At 42.3% G+C, this 16,501-nt stretch overlaps 2 protein-coding genes across 2 annotated transcripts; both read left to right on the forward strand.

Annotated features, from left to right (window-relative positions):
- The first annotated feature begins 4,089 nt into the window (after positions 1-4,089).
- ptpmt1 (protein tyrosine phosphatase mitochondrial 1) lies at positions 4,090-7,660 on the forward strand. The gene is made up of 4 exons (XM_035786629.2): positions 4,090-4,338; positions 4,470-4,550; positions 6,554-6,745; positions 6,881-7,660. The coding sequence occupies exons 1-4, from the start codon at positions 4,192-4,194 to the stop codon at positions 7,010-7,012; spliced, it is 552 nt and encodes a 183-aa protein (XP_035642522.1). The 5' UTR covers positions 4,090-4,191; the 3' UTR covers positions 7,013-7,660.
- Positions 7,661-10,287: 2,627 nt separating this feature from the next.
- ndufs3 (NADH:ubiquinone oxidoreductase core subunit S3) lies at positions 10,288-16,280 on the forward strand. The gene is made up of 7 exons (XM_035786630.2): positions 10,288-10,450; positions 12,066-12,122; positions 12,393-12,490; positions 12,845-12,994; positions 13,187-13,312; positions 15,551-15,670; positions 16,003-16,280. The coding sequence occupies exons 1-7, from the start codon at positions 10,396-10,398 to the stop codon at positions 16,162-16,164; spliced, it is 768 nt and encodes a 255-aa protein (XP_035642523.1). The 5' UTR covers positions 10,288-10,395; the 3' UTR covers positions 16,165-16,280.
- The last annotated feature ends 221 nt before the right edge of the window (positions 16,281-16,501 follow it).

Here is a 16,501-nt window from a genome sequence, read left to right on the forward strand (position 1 = left end):
CTTCATCAGGTGCAAGGGAAAAACTATATTTTGGGCAGCATGTGAAACGAATTCTGAGAAGACTGTTGTAAAACACCGTCTGAAACAAGCATTACACAAATGGTCATGTTTTTCAGCTGCTCGTTCTCAGGTTGACAGCTGGCTGATCCTGCCCCTATCTGCTTTTAGAGAAGTTGATGGTGTGTATGACATGTCTTCCCTCCAAGGCCCAGGAATCTCCGGTTCAAACTAGACAGCTCTGCAATCGTTATGTCGAAATACGCGTGTTACTCACCAGATATGGGGTTTCGCTGAGCAACTGTCTTAATTTAGTCCCATTGAGGCCGATATTCAAATAAAGGTTCAAATATAAATGTACACGCAATCGAAAGAATGCCTATTCACTCACATCCCAATGATCCCGGATAGCACTAACCTTATTGCCATGCACAGGTCGGAAGTCCACAACAGCTCAATACATTGTAGGTGCCGAATAGTTTTTTTTCTTCTTCTCCCTGATGCATGTAAGACATCTTTTAAATACTTTTTTGGAGGTACATACCGGCGGTCACGGGAGTAAATGAAGATAGTTGCTCATTGAAACCCCACATTTGGTGAATACATAACGCTTGCATATCTGTCTAGAGATTGAATCGGAGCTTCGTGTTAGAGACGAGACACTCATCCTGACTTCTCTAAAGCACAGATACTGGGTATGTGTTTCAAGTTTTATACATCGTCCAACGAAATGCTTACTTACAGGTTCCTTCTCAACAATACAAAATAGTAAAAACATAAGAATACGAACAAAGTAAATGGCAGTAGAATAGAATAAACATTTTAGCATACGTATAATACAGGAAGGCACAATTTATAGTACAATATTTACACGTGTATTGGGGACAACGGTATAATAAGAGTCTGGTAGCAGCAGTTGTGATATGTGCTAACGTGCGGGGAATCAGGGCAGGTGGTCAGTCCAGTTCACGTGTTCAGCTGTCTGATGGCTTGTAGATAGATATAAACTCTCGAAACGATCCTATGGCAAATATATTACATTTACATTTCATTTAAGTCATTTAGCAGACGCTCTTATCCAGAGCGACTTACAAATTGGTGCATTCACCTTATGACATCCAGTGGAACAGCCACTTTACAATAGTGCATCTAAATCTTTTAAGGGGGGTGAGAAGGATTACTTTATCCTATCCTAGGTATTCCTTAAAGAGGTGGGGTTTCAGGTGTCTCCGGAAGGTGGTGATTGACTCCGCTGTCCTGGCGTCGTGAGGGCGTTTGTTCCACCATTGGGGGCCAGAGCAGCGAACAGTTTTGACTGGGCTGAGCGGGAACTGTACTTCCTCAGTGGTAGGGAGGCAAGCAGGCCAGAGGTGGATGAACGCAGTGCCCTTGTTTGGGTGTAGGGCCTGATCAGAGCCTGGAGGTACTGAGGTGCCGTTCCCCTCACAGCTCCGTAGGCAAGCACCATGGTCTTGTAGCGGATGCAAGCTTCAACTGGAAGCCAGTGGAGAGAGCGGAGGAGTGGGGGTGACGTGAGAGAACTTGGGAAGGTTGAACACCAGACGGGCTGCGGCGTTCTGGATGAGTTGTAGGGGTTTAATGGCACAGGCAGGGAGCCCAGCCAACAGCGAGTTGCAGTAATCCAGACGGGAGATGACAAGTGACCACCTCAAGCTGAACCTCGGCAAGACGGAGCTGCTCTTCCTCCCGGGGAAGGACTGCCCGTTCCATGATCTCGCCATCACGGTTGACAACTCCATTGTGTCCTCTTCCCAGAGCGCTAAGAACCTTGGCGTGATCCTGGGTCGTTCTCAACTAACATCAAGGCGGTGGCCCGTTCCTGTAGGTTCATGCTCTACAACATCCGCAGAGTACGACCCTGCCTCACAGGAAGCGGCGCAGGTCCTAATCCAGGCACTTGTCATCTCCCGTCTGGATTACTGCAACTCGCTGTTGGCTGGGCTCCTGCTTGTGCCATTAAACCCCTACAACTCATCCAGAACGCCGCAGCCCGTCTGGTGTTCAACCTTCCCAAGTTCTCTCACGTCACCCCGCTCCTCCGCTCTCTCCACTGGCTTCCAGTTGAAGCTTGCATCCGCTACAAGACCATGTTGCTTGCCTACGGAGCTGTGAGGGGAACGGCACCTCAGTACCTCCAGGCTCTGATCAGGCCCTACACCCAAACAAGGGCACTGCGTTCATCCACCTCTGGCCTGCTCGCCTCCCTACCACTGAGGAAGTACAGTTCCCGCCTCAGCCCAGTCAAAACTGTTCGCTGCTCTGGCTCCCCAATGGTGGAACACACTCCCTCACGACGCCAGGACAGCGGAGTCAATCACCACCTTCCGGAGACACCTGAAATCCCACCTCTTTAAGGAATACCTAGGATAGGATAAGTAATCCTTCTCACCCCCCTTAAAAGATTTAGATGCACTATTGTAAAGTGGATGTTCCACTGGATGTCATAAGGTGAATGCACCAATTTGTAAGTCGCTCTGGATAAGAGCGTCTGCTAAATGACTTAAATGTAAATGTAAATGTAAGTGCCTGGATTAGGACCTGCGCGCTTCCTGTGTGAGGCAGGGTCGTACTCTGCGGATGTTGTAGAGCATAAACCTACAGGAACGGGCCACCGCCTTGATGTTAGTTGAGAACGACAGGGTGTTGTCCAGGAACACGCCAAGGTTCTTAGCGCTCTGGGAGGAGGACACAATGGAGTTGTCAACCGTGATGGCGAGATCATGGAACGGGCAGTCCTCCCCCGGGAGGAAGAGGAGCTCTGTGTACAAACACAGTCTCTGAAGATGGATTGGCAGCGTGGTACTCTGTCGCTGCTAGAGGTGTTTAGAGTGTAAAGAGACACTGGTGTTCAGAGTGTAAAGAGACACTGGTGTTCAGAGTGTAAAGAGACACTGGTGTTCAGAGTGTAAAGAGACACTGGTGTTCAGAGTGTAAAGAGACACTGGTGTTCAGAGTGTAAAGAGACACTGGTGTTCAGAGTGTAAAGAGACACTGGTGTTCAGAGTGTAAAGAGACACTGGTGTTCAGAGTGTAAAGAGACACTGGTGTTCAGAGTGTAAAGAGACACTGGTGTTCAGAGTGTAAAGAGACACTGGTGTTCAGAGTGTAAAGAGACACTGGTGTTCAGAGTGTAAAGAGACACTGGTGTTCAGAGTGTTAAGAGACACTGGTGTTCAGAGTGTAAAGAGACACTGGTGTTCAGAGTGTAAAGAGACACTGGTGTTCAGAGTGTAAAGAGACACTGGTGTTCAGAGTGTAAAGAGACACTGGTGTTCAGAGTGTAAAGAGACACTGGTGTTCAGAGTGTAAAGAGACACTGGTGTTCAGAGTGTAAAGAGACACTGGTGTTCAGAGTGTAAAGAGACACTGGTGTTCAGAGTGTAAAGAGACACTGGTGTTCAGAGTGTAAAGAGACACTGGTGTTCAGAGTGTAAAGAGACACTGGTGTTTAGAGGTGAGACACTGGTGTTTAGAGTGTAAAGAGACACTGGTGTTCAGAGTGTAAAGAGACACTGGTGTTTAGAGTGTAAAGAGACACTGGTGTTTAGAGTGTAAAGAGACACTGGTGTTTAGAGTGTAAAGAGACACTGGTGTTTAGAGTGTAAAGAGACACTGGTGTTTAGAGTGTAAAGAGACACTGGTGTTTAGAGTGTAAAGAGACACTGGTGTTTAGAGTGTAAAGAGACACTGGTGTTTAGAGTGTAAAGAGACACTGGTGTTTAGAGTGTAAAGAGACACTGGTGTTTAGAGTGTAAAGAGACACTGGTGTTTAGAGTGTAAAGAGACACTGGTGTTTAGAGTGTAAAGAGACACTGGTGTTTAGAGTGTAAAGAGACACTGGTGTTTAGAGTGTAAAGAGACACTGGTGTTTAGAGTGTAAAGAGACACTGGTGTTTAGAGTGTAAAGAGACACTGGTGTTCAGAGTGTAAAGAGAGACTAGTGTAAATATATTAACGTATCTGGTTATTTTTCTTCAACCAAACAATTTACTTTGTGTAATAAGTCCTCCAGGCCACAAGGCGAAGTAGCATGTTAGGTTGAATAGTACCTCTAGAACAACACGTTTTCATCCCATTCATTTAGATCTTGTTGGTTTGTGGTGGGCCAGGCATGTATGTCGGATTTGGAATTTGCTTTAACATTAGAGGTGCTGACTACGCTGTGCTGTGATCATGTCTGGGGTGTTAGCAAGGGTACTGTTTTATCCCACATTAGCGTATAATGTTGTCATGGAAAAAGTATCCTCAAGACGGTGGTTCAATCGCGTGGATCAGACTGTCATTCTAGGAGCCCTGCCTTTCAAATCAATGACTAATGAGGTAACGTTAGCTAGCTAATTATTTTTGGTTTTGTGAACTCGTCCAGTCTTCTACTTGTAGCTGGCATGCACGATCTACTGATTTTCTAATGGGGAAAAAACATTGCCATCAACATTATTTTCTACTTCCAGCTGGTGCAGACAGAAAATGTCAGGGGTGTAATAACCATGAACGAGGAATATGAAACAAAGTACTTCTGCAACTCAGCTGAGGTGAGCTGATTATTTACTTCCTATGAAATTCAATGGCCGTCCTCTTGGAGAGAGGTGTGGAATATTATTTCAGTCCTGCTCCATAATCTACCTACTTGGCTGCTCATCATCAGGACCTTGATAAACTGATTCAGGTGTGGTAGAGCAGTTAGAACAAAAGCCTGTCTAGGCGGGCTGGCCCTTCTCTATCCATTGGTACTAGAGGTCGACAGATTAGGATTTTTCAACGTCGATACCGATTATTTGAGGACCAAAAAAAAAATAATAAATAAATATCAATTTAGCCTCAAATAAATAATGAAACATGTTCAATTTGGTTTAAATAATGCAAAAACAAAGTGTTGGAGAAGAAAGTAAAAGTGCAATGTGTGCCATGTAAGAAAGCTAACGTTTAAGTTCCTTGCTCAGAACATGAGAACATATGAAAGCTGGTGGTTCCTTTAAACATGACTCTTCAATATTCCCAGGTAAGAAGTTTTAGGTTGTAGTTATTATAGGAAAATTTCTCTCTATACCATTTGTATTTCATTAACCTTTGACTATTGGATGTTCTTATAGGCACTTTAGTATTACCAGTGTAACAGTATAGCTTCCGTCCCTCTCCTCGCTCCTACCTGGGATCGAACCAGGAACACATCGACAACAGCCACCCTCGAAGAAGCGTTTCCCATCGCTCCACAAAAGCTGCAGCCCTTGCAGAGCAAGGGGGAACAACTACTCCAAGTCTCAGAGCGAGTGACGTTTGAAACGCTATTAGCGCACACCCCGCTAACTAGCTAGCCATTTCACATCGGTTACACCAGCCTAATCTCGGGAGTTGATAGGCTTGAAGTCATAAACAGCTGCTGTTAAACGCACAAAAGTGCTGTTTGAATGAATGCTTATGAGCCTGCTGCTGTCTACCATCGCTCAGTCGGACTGCTCTATCAAATCATAGACTTAGTTATAACATGTTAACACAGAGAAATACGAGCCTTAGGTCATTAATATGGCCGAATCCGGAAACTATCATCTCAAACAAGACGTTTATTCTTTCAGTGAAATACGGAACTGTTCCGTATTGTATCTAACGGGTGGCATCCATAAGTTTAAATATTCCTGTTACATTGCACAACCTTCAATGTTATGTCATAATTACGTAAAATTCTGGCAAATTAGGCGGCACAAACTTTTGCATATACACTGACTCTGCGTGCAATGAACGCAAGAAAAGTGACACAATTTCACCTGGTTAATATTGTCTGCTAACCTGGATTTCTTTTAGCTAAATATGCAGGTTTAAAATACTTCTGCGTATTGATTTTAAGAAAGGCATTGATGTTTATGGTTTGGTACACATTGGAGCAACAATACGCACCACATCGATTATATGCAACGCAGGACACGCTAGATAACTACACATGGTTTATGATATTTCTAGTTTATCTAGTGATTATGATTGATTGTTTTTTATTAGAAGTTTAATGCTAGCTAGCAACTTACCTTGGCTTACTGCATTCGCGTAACAGGCAGTCTCCTCGTGGAGTGCAATGTAATCAGGTGGTTAGAGCGTTGGACTAGTTAACTGTAAGGTTGCAAGATTGAATCCCCCGAGCTGACAAGGTAAAAATCTGTCGTTCTGCCCCTGAATGAGGCAGTTAACCCACCATTCAATGGCCATCATTGAAAATAAGAATGTGTTCTTAACTGACTTGCCTAGTTAAAGAAAGATTAAAGAAAGAAAGAAAGAAATCTGTGTCCAAAAATACCGATTTCCAATTGTTATGAGAACTTGAAATCGGCCCTAATTAATCGGCCATTCCGATTAATCGGCCGACCTCTAATTGGTACAGTAGTTTAATTGCCAGAAATAGATACAGAACCTCAAATTTAAAAAGTAGCTTCGTGGTGCTCTTGTACGCAAGGTCCGGGGAATGTCCTGTATGTCAAACATTGCTTGTTGTGAGTTTTATAATAGCAAATGTGAATTTGTATTAGAAACAGCTTTGTTTGTTCTGAAACAGGAGTGGAAAGCCGAGGGGGTGGAGCAGCTGCGACTCAGCACAGTGGACCTGACCGGTGTGCCCAGTCTAGAGAACCTGCACAGAGGAGTGGAGTTTGCACTCAGTCACCGGGAAAAGGGCTCCAGTGTGTATGTCCACTGTAAGGCTGGACGCTGTCGCAGTGCTACACTAGCTGCTGCATACATCATAAGGGTGAGTCGAGGGCTTTGGCCAGCAAACGACAGTCTTTGCTATCCATCGATTGCCACTGCTGGCTATCCTGATCATCACTAGTACTGAATTAGATATTTACCTAACGTGTACATCAGTTTGTTGGTCTGTTTACAGATACACTGCTGGAGTCCAGAGGAAGCATGTCAGATGTTGTCCTCTGTCCGACCACATGTAATAATTCGTTCATCACAGCTGGAGATGCTTCGGCGGTACCATCAGCAAGTCTGTGGCGGGGGTTCCATTTAAGAGTGAGGCTGCCAGCATACTTATTGCACTTATACAGAAACTGTAAATTTAGCGTTGTCAAGGCGAACAATATGCTGCTTGAAGGGATTTTTGACCTTGAGCTCATTCTTTTACATAGTTTTGTTACTCAACTGGATCAAGTGTATATTGTATAATTCTCAAATGTTGTATAATTCAAGTGTCATCACAGCTCATCAGAACATAGGGTATAATAAATTGCCATCCCAATCAAAGTACTGACAGGTGGGTGAAGGGGGTGTATTTAAAAGCATGTTTCTACAGATTTTTTTTCTTCCTTAATTAGGACATTTGATTACAATTTCCAATTTGTAAGTCGCTCTGGATAAGAGCGTCTGCTAAATGACTTAAATGTAATGTATGTAAATGTAAGAAAATTAGTGATATTTCCGTTGGTACTAATTTCACTGATCATTTGATAGTATTCTATATGGGTTGTAAAAACTTATTGGAAAATAATTATATTATTATAAAAGGATAGCTATTGAAACATAATCCATTGAAACATAACCGGAGTGAACACTTGGCCTAATTGTCTGGAAAGCCCAGGTTGAAATGAGCGTTTGAATCAGGAAAGGTTACTCTCACGACCTCTACAAACCATGTTGAATAAAGTGATATGTTAACGTACTGTGCAGTTGGTCCTTTTGGCAGTAGGAATGTGAGACAATATCCACAGGAAAGTATATAATTATGCAGAACAAAAATATAAAATGCAACTTTTAAAATATTGGTTCTATTTTTCATGAGCGAAATGAAAGCCCAGAAATGTTCCATATGCACAAAGCTTATTTCTATAAAATTGTGCGCGCAAATTGGTTTACATTCTTGTTTGTGAGCATTTCTCCTTTGCCAAGATAATCCTTCCACCTGACAGGTGTGGCATATCAAGAAGCTGACTCAACTGTGTGATCATTACACAGTTGCACCTTGTGCTGAGGACAAAAGGCCACTCTGAAATGTGCAGTTGTCACAACACAATGCCACAGATGACTCAAGTTAAGGGAGCATACAATTGGCATGTTGACTGCAGGAATGTCCATCAGAGCTGTTACAAGACAGAAAGTACCATAAGCCGCCTCCAACATTTTAGAGAATTTGGCAGTACATCTAACTGGCCACAACTGCAGACCACACCAGCCCTGGATATCGGTCTCTTAACATTCCACAAGGAGTTGAATGAACCTGAACAGAGTGGCAACTAAACTAGGCCAAGATACATTTTGGATTAAATATAGTACAGGAAAAGATAGCCGATGAGATCTATCCAGTGTTAAATTACCTGTCTGAAATTCTCATTAAAAGTAAATGGTAAAACAAAAATCCATCAACAGTTGGTTCTACTTCATCACAGTTAGATGGGGTGATGCAAAACATTTGAACAAATATTTATGTAATTAAACCAAGATAGACCACTGCCTGTCATTTTCAATGTGAACAAATGACTCATAGTGAGAGCAGAGCCAAGCACGAGCTAGCTAGTTCTTGCACGCATCTGCATTTTCCGTTAGGGAACGCCTACTCTAAAATGCCTGTATGCAATAACTCAATTCGCCTTTGCGCTGCTAAGCGCGATTAAAAAACACTTTTGATCGTCTTCTTCTGTGGGTATTATGGCGGGCTACACCCAAAAAGGTGTATTGCCGCCACCAACTGGACGGTTTTAAACCAAACAATTTTATTAATACATACGTAATAGTAAAACTAACGTGATCCAACCTAATAAATAGTTACATTGCCAAAACAAACAAAACTCCCACTTCCTTTTAGTTCTCCATATCTCCCTTCTCAGCCTCTAGGACCTGAGAGGGTGGTACGGCTTGTGCCAATATTGCATGTAACTCTTTTGCTGGCAAATTTTTCAGCCCCGGGAACTGCTTCGCCGCAATCACTATGATTTTTATCTTTCCGTGCCTTCCCTCCACCTTGGCAGTGCCATTAATTACCATAGCTATAAATGCCACACAGTCCACCTTCTTAACCTTTAAAATGTCAGGATCTGCTGGTGAAAGGCAACCCATGCATTCTGAAGTGTAGGCCTATCCACTACTCTTCTGGTGCACCATTCAAACCCTCAACCCTTTGTCACAACTGTTGCATATGAAATGCTCTGTACAACCCTGACTTTGGCCACCTCATTCCCCTTCATCCTTGAGTGGCATTCAGGAAGACATGGCTTCATGGTTTCCACCGCAATTGCAATGTCACATATTCATCACTTTTATAACACATATGATCCTTTCCACTTGCACATCTCTGCTTCTCCCTTCTGCAAACACTTGCTAATCACTGAAGCTGGATACTCCTATCTCCCTCACTAGCTTTAAGCACCAGCTGTCAGAGCAGCTCACAGATCACTGCACCTGTAAATAACCCATCCAACTACCTCATCCCCATACTGATTTTTTTTTATCTTGCTCCTTTGCACCCCATTATCTCTACTTGCACATTCATCTTCTATCACTCCAGTGTTTAATTTGTATATTGTAATTACTTTGCCACCATGGCCTATTTATTGCCTTTACCTCTCTTATCTTACCTCATTTGCACACACTGTATATACTTTTTCTACTGTATTATTGATTGTGTGTTTATTCCATGTGTAACTCTGTGTTGTTGAATGTGTCGAAATGCTTTGCTTTATCTTGGCCAGGTTGCAGTTGTAAATGAGTACTTGTTCTCAACTAGCCTACCTGGTTAAATAAAGAAACATGACTAAAACCTTTACAATGATCACCACTGCATTGGTCTTGGGATAAATGCTCTGACTGTGTAGTTAATATACCATAACGGCACTTGAGTAGGAAGAGACTGCATATCAAAAAAACAAAAGAACAGACTTCACTTTTCACCACACGATTCACCCGACGTGCTTCAAATCACTCCAGTAATATGTTTAATCTCTTCAAAATCTACTTCCCACGAAACGCCAGATAAAACCTCCTTGAGAGGTGCCCTGCTCAGAAGAGACACACACGACATTTCAAATGTATTAAATCAGTTTGGATAACTCATTTATTCAAAATCGGTACTCTGCTCAGCAGCTCCTCATTAACAAACCGTACTCCTACTAGATACGAAGGGTCATTATCATCTCTGTACACTACTTTGGTCCGTTTTTCATTATTTTGGACAATACTCAAATTCTCCTTGATTCTACCGCCATTTTATTCAGAATTTACTTCATCATCCGCTTCCGCTATCTTTCATTCGCCGTTTTGGTCCTATTTTCCAGTGGAAAAGTCAAGCGGATGCCTTACATTTACATCCGGTGAAAGATCTGTCTCGTTCTATCTGTGCGTTTAAACTACCCAGCGTCATAAAAAAAAACAGAAGAAGAAAATTGACAACGTCATTGAAAAAACATGGCGGCGTCGTTAGTGCGTTTTGTTCGCGGAGGTTTTAGCAGGACTTTGAATCGTAAGTATATTTCGAGCATAAACTGTGCACTAACATGCTGTCTTCATTTATAGTTAATGTGCGTGATAACGCATTTATATTGTTGTTAAGATCGCGCTATCTGTAGTCAGACAGTTCTCACTTGACCTTCCGTCAAATTGGCTAGCAAGTCAGTGGTTATGTTCCAGGTCGGGATTTTAGTTGTCACTGCGCATCTAGAGGCTTGCTAAACGCAAGTCAGATGTTGTTCGACTGTGCTGTACGACTTAAACAGACGACCTGGAACGCACATTGCCATGTCAATTTATAACTTGACTCTTAAAAGGCATGTATGCTTATAATACACCATATATACAAAGGTATATGGACACACCTTCAAATGTGTTGATTTGGCTATTTCGGCCACAGCTGTTGCTGACAGGTGTATAAAATCAAACACACACCGATGCAATCATCATAGGAAAACATTCACAGTAGGATGGCCTTATTGAAGAGCTCAGTGACTTTCAACGTGGCACTGTTGTCAAGTTCATCAAATGTCTGCCCTGCTAGAGCTGCCCCGGTCAAATGGAAGTGCTGTTATTGTGAAGTGGAAACTTCTAGGAGCAACAACGGCTCAGCCGTTAAGTGGCAGGCCACACAAGTGCTCTAGTGTGTAAAAATTGTCTGTCCAACAGCCTCTAGAGGCAATGTCAGCACAAGAACTGTTAGTCTGGAGCTCAATGAAATTGGTTTCCATGGCTGAGCAGCCACACACAAGCCTAAGATCACCTTGCGCAATGCCAAACGTTGACTGGAGTGGTATAAAGCTCACCACCATTGGACTCTGGAATAGTGGAAACGCGTTCTCTGGCGTGATGAATCACGCTTTACCATCTGGCAGTCCAACAGACGAATCTGGGTTTGGTGGATGCCAGGAGAACACTACCTACCCGAATGCATAGTGCCAACTGTAAAGTTGGGTGGAGGAGGAATAATTGTCTGGGGCTGTTTTTCATGGTTCATGCTATGCCCCTTAGTTCCAGTGAAGGGGAAATGTTAACGCTGCAGCATACAATGACATTCTAGACGATTCGGTACTCCCAACTTTGTGACAACAGCATTGGGAAGGTCCTTTCCTGTTTCAGCATGACAATGCCCCTGTGAACAAAGTGAGGTCCTTAAATAAATGATTTGTCGAAATCGGTGTGGAAGTACTTGACTGGCAGTCTGCACAGTGCCCTGACCTCAACCCTATCGAACACCTTTGGGCTGAATTGGAACGCTGACTGCGAGCCATGCCTAATTGCCCATCATCAATGCCCGACCTCACTAATGATCTTGTGGCAGAATGAAAGCAAGTTCCAACATCTTGTGGAAAGCCTTCCAGAAGAGTGGAAGCTGTTATAGCAGAAAATAGGGGACCAATTTCACATTAATGCCTATTATTTTGGAATGAGATGTTCGACGAGCAGGTGTCCAAAAACCTTTGGCCATACAGTGTATCTATTAGCTAGCTATATCCTTGTTATGACAGTGTTATGTAGCCATAACTGAGTCAAGTAATGTAAAAGTGTTAGTCGCTTAGCCGCTAGTTAACGAGCAGTCAACTAGCTCACATTGAGTACGTAATGTTATTTTATGTAATATGTTACAGTTGCCAATCGAAGCCCATGTCTCATGCAAGTGAGATCCGAGACTACTGAAACAAAACGTGAGTATACCAGTGTCTAGTAGAATTCCCCCAGCCCGTGGCATTTGTCTTTATGGTGCACATTGTAGATAATCGTCCTCAGTATGTTGACCCCGCAAAGTCCTAGTCCATCCCCAATGTAGTACAATTATCTAACCATTTAGTTTTAAATGCAGTCAGTGATCTTTGCAACACTGAATACAATAGATGATTGAGTGCAACAATAATTGTATTGCCTCATCCTTTAAAAAAAATATTTTAAAACATTTCATGTGCCTTATCTCTGTGTAGCCACTGTTAGACCCAAGGATGCGGTCACCCATAACCAACTTGCAGCTTTTGGAGAATATGTGGCTGAAATGCTTCCTAAATATGTGCAGCAAGTTCAGGTAAGATAATGTAATTGCACCAACTGCTATAATGAATATTCAGCTTTAACACAAAGACAGCCACACAATCATACAATGTTGAGCAACCCTTAAGGGAAACTGTACTGTAAATCCAAAATGCTTATGGTGCATCTCAAACATGGGGAACATACACATAAGGTTAGAAAGGAGCCCACACTTGGGAATTAAGCTGGCAACCGAAAGGTGTCTTGTATCAATTCCTAGTGTACAATTGACCACTAAAGTCATTTTAATCTGTATTTACCTTCTTAAAAAGCTTGCCGTTTGGTATAGCTAATTGAATGTCATTTTAAAGCCATATGAGCTTCACAAGGATGCATGTTATATCTTCAGGTGACGTGTTACAATGAGTTGGAGGTGATGATCCATCCTGACGGGGTCATCCCTGTGTTGACCTTTCTGAGAGACCACAGCAACGCTCAGTTCCGAAACATGATTGACCTTACTGCAGTTGACATTCCCACCCGCCAGAATCGCTTTGAGGTACTATTCCGTCCAGACCCCCAGGCTGTTGTTCCAATAGTATACCTCTCTTCATGACAGTGCTTTGATATTTTTGTGGTTATGAATGTGTGTTCAGACACAAACATAGAATTGAATCAGATTACTTTGATAACCCCTGATCTAATCAGAGGTGAAGTTTTTATGTCTAAGTCTGTTTTCTTTGGCGAATAGATTGTGTACAACCTGCTCTCCCTGCGCTACAACTCCCGGATCCGTTTGAAGACCTACACCGACGAGCTCACCCCAGTAGACTCCTCTGTGTCTGTCCACAACGCAGCCAACTGGTACGAGAGGGAGGTAAGTCTGACCGTTACATCGTAAGAATGCTTTACTTGAAGGATTCTAAGATTTCAATGTAACATTTTTGTGTTGGCAGCTCAGAATTTATATTTTGCCTGCCAAAATGCAAATTCTAATGAAAGGATAGGTTTGCCAAGCTAGAAGTCATTTACAAAGTTACTGGTAATTAACAGGTAATCTATGCCAATCTATTGTGACTTTGGTCATTTATACATTTAAAAATATATATATTAATATAGGATACATCTGTCTATGTTCTCCAAGATTTCCTAGTGGAGACACCAACCATATGGTTCAAGAGAAAATATCCTAATTATTTTTTTTTAAAGCATCTGATCAACAAAGGCATTCTTTTCAATTAACTCTGCAACTTTTCCAATTATTGACTTTTTTCAAATATTAATAACAAAGACATGTTGACATAGTAAAATGTGTGTGTGTGTGTGGAGGGGGATATAAAGGATAATTCATGCCACTTGTTCACAAACTATAGTTTTGGAAAGTCGGTTAGGACATCTACTTTGTGCATGACACAAGTCATTTTTCCAACAATTGTTTACAGACAGATTATTTCACATATTATTCACTGTATCACAATTCCAGTGGGTCAGAAGTTTACATGCACTAAGTTGACTGTGCCTGAAAATTCCAGAAAATGATGTCGTGGCTTTAGAGGCTTCTGATAGGCTAATTGACATCATTGAAGTCATTTGTGGATGTATTTCAAGGCCTACCTTCAAATTCAGTGCCTCTTTGGTTGACATCATGGGAAAATCAAAAGAAATCAGCCAACACCTCAGAATAGAAATTGTAGACCTCCACAAGTCCGGTTCATCCTTGAGAGCAATTTCCAAATGCCTGAAGGTACCTCGTTCATCTGTACAAATAATAGTACGCAAGTATAAACACCATGGGACCACGCAGCTGTCACACCGCTCAGGAAGGAGACGCGTTCTGTCTCCTAGAGATGAATGTACTTTGGTGCGAAATGTGCAAATCAATCCCAGAACAACAGCAAAGGACCTTGTGAAGATGCTGGAGGAAACAGGTACAAAAGTATCTGTATCCACAGTAAAACGAGTCCTATATCGACATAACCTGAAAGGCCGCTCAGAAAGGAAGAAGCCACTGCTCCAAAACCGCCATAAGAAAGCCAGACTATGGTTTGCAACTACACATGGGGACAAACATACTTTTTGGAGAAATGTCCTCTGGTCTGATGAAACAAAAATGTAACTGTTTGGCCATAATGATCATCATTATGTTAGGAGTTAAAGTGGGAGGCTTGCAAGTCAAAGAACACCATCCCAAACGTGAAGCACGGGGGTGGCAGCATCATTTGTGGGGGTGCTTTGCAGCAGGAGGGACTGGTGCACTTCACAAAATAGATGATATCATGAGGAAGGAAAATGATGTGGATATATTGAAGCAACATCTCAAGACATCAGTCAGGAAGTTAAAGCTCGGTCGCAAATGGGTCTTCCAACTGGACAATGACCCCAAGCATACTTCCAAAGTTGTGGCAAAATGGCTTAAGAATAACAAAGTCAAGGTATTAGAGTGGCCATCACAAAGCCCTGATCTCAATCCTATAGAACATTTGTGGGCAGAACTGACAAATCGTGTGCAAGCAAGGAGGCCTACAAACCTGACTGTTACACCAGCTGTCAGGAGGAAAGGGCCAACATTCACCCAACTTATTGTGGGAAGCTTGTGGAAGGCTACCCAAAATGTTTGACCCAAGTTTAACAATTTAAAGGCAATGCTACCAAAATACTAATTGAGTGTATGTAAACTTCTGACCCACTGGGAGTGGGTCAGAAGTGGTGATCCTAACTGACCGAAGACGGGGAATATTTACTAGGATTAAATGTCAGTAATTGTGCAACTGAGTTTAAATGTATTTAAAATTCCGACTTCAACTATATATTAAACAACGATATTCACTAAATTGATGGTTTATATTTAGGATAATGTTTTACAGCTTTGTTATTCAATTGTTTTATTTAACTGTGTTTTGATTATTTTATATGTTTTACATGTTATAAGGCCACACAGGGCCAGAGAACTACAGACGCCTGGATAATCTGAAGTACCCTAAAAGGCCATTAGAAGTCACAAAAAGAAAAACTTTAATGTTACCAAAATTCTGGTAGTTTACTGGTAAACTTAGGTTTTTGGTAACACTCCCTTTCCAATACTATGAAAGTATATGTTTTGTGCTTGTGGTATTAGGTGTGGGACATGTATGGAGTTTTCTTCGCCAACCACCCTGACCTGAGACGTATTCTGACAGATTATGGGTTTGAGGGGCATCCGTTTAGGAAGGACTTCCCACTGTCAGGATTTGTGGAGGTAAGGTCAGATAAGAATGCTGAGAAATGTCCCATGTCGTGCACATGCATTAAAGGCCAAATTATAACCTAATCCTATCCTAAGATCTGTACATGCGACTTCACAATACTAAAGTATTGTATCTACCACAAGAGGTTGGTGGCACCTTAATTTGGGAGGACGAGCTCGTGCTAATGGCTGAATGAGTGGAATGGTATCAAACGTATGGATTCCGTAGGTTTGATGCCATTTCCATTCGCTCCGTTCCAGCTATTATTATGAGACGTCCTCCCCTCATCAGCCTCCGCTGGTATCTACCATGTTCTTCATTCTGTCCATCTGGTACATCTCAGGTGCGTTATGATGATGAGGTGAAGCGCGTGGTGGCAGAGCCTGTGGAGCTCTCACAGGAGTTTCGTAAGTTTGACCTGAACAGTCCGTGGGAGGTGTTCCCAGCCCACCGTGAGGCCAAGGCACCTGAGCTGCCAGCTGGGGATAAGCCAGCTGACAAGTAACCATCTACCCCAGAGATAAAATCCCTGTATTTAATATTTCCGTACTGTTGATGGACTCGTGTCCCACTTGAGTCCACTCAAGTATTTATGTAAATAAAAACAAAAGCTAAACCGTTTGTTTGTCTTGATATTTTTTTCATTAGTTGGATGTGCTGAATAGTGATTACATTTTGACGGTGTATGTTTAAACTATAGCACTAGTACAAGCAAATTTTATTGGTCACATACACGTGATGAGCAGATGTTATTGCGAGTGTAGAGATGCTTGTGCTTCTAGCTCCGACAGTGCAATAATATCTAACAAATTACACACATACACACCTAAGTAGGAATAAAT

The sequence above is a fragment of the Oncorhynchus keta genome, chromosome 14, assembly GCF_023373465.1.
Source record: "Oncorhynchus keta strain PuntledgeMale-10-30-2019 chromosome 14, Oket_V2, whole genome shotgun sequence".
Classification (NCBI taxonomy): domain Eukaryota; kingdom Metazoa; phylum Chordata; class Actinopteri; order Salmoniformes; family Salmonidae; genus Oncorhynchus; species Oncorhynchus keta.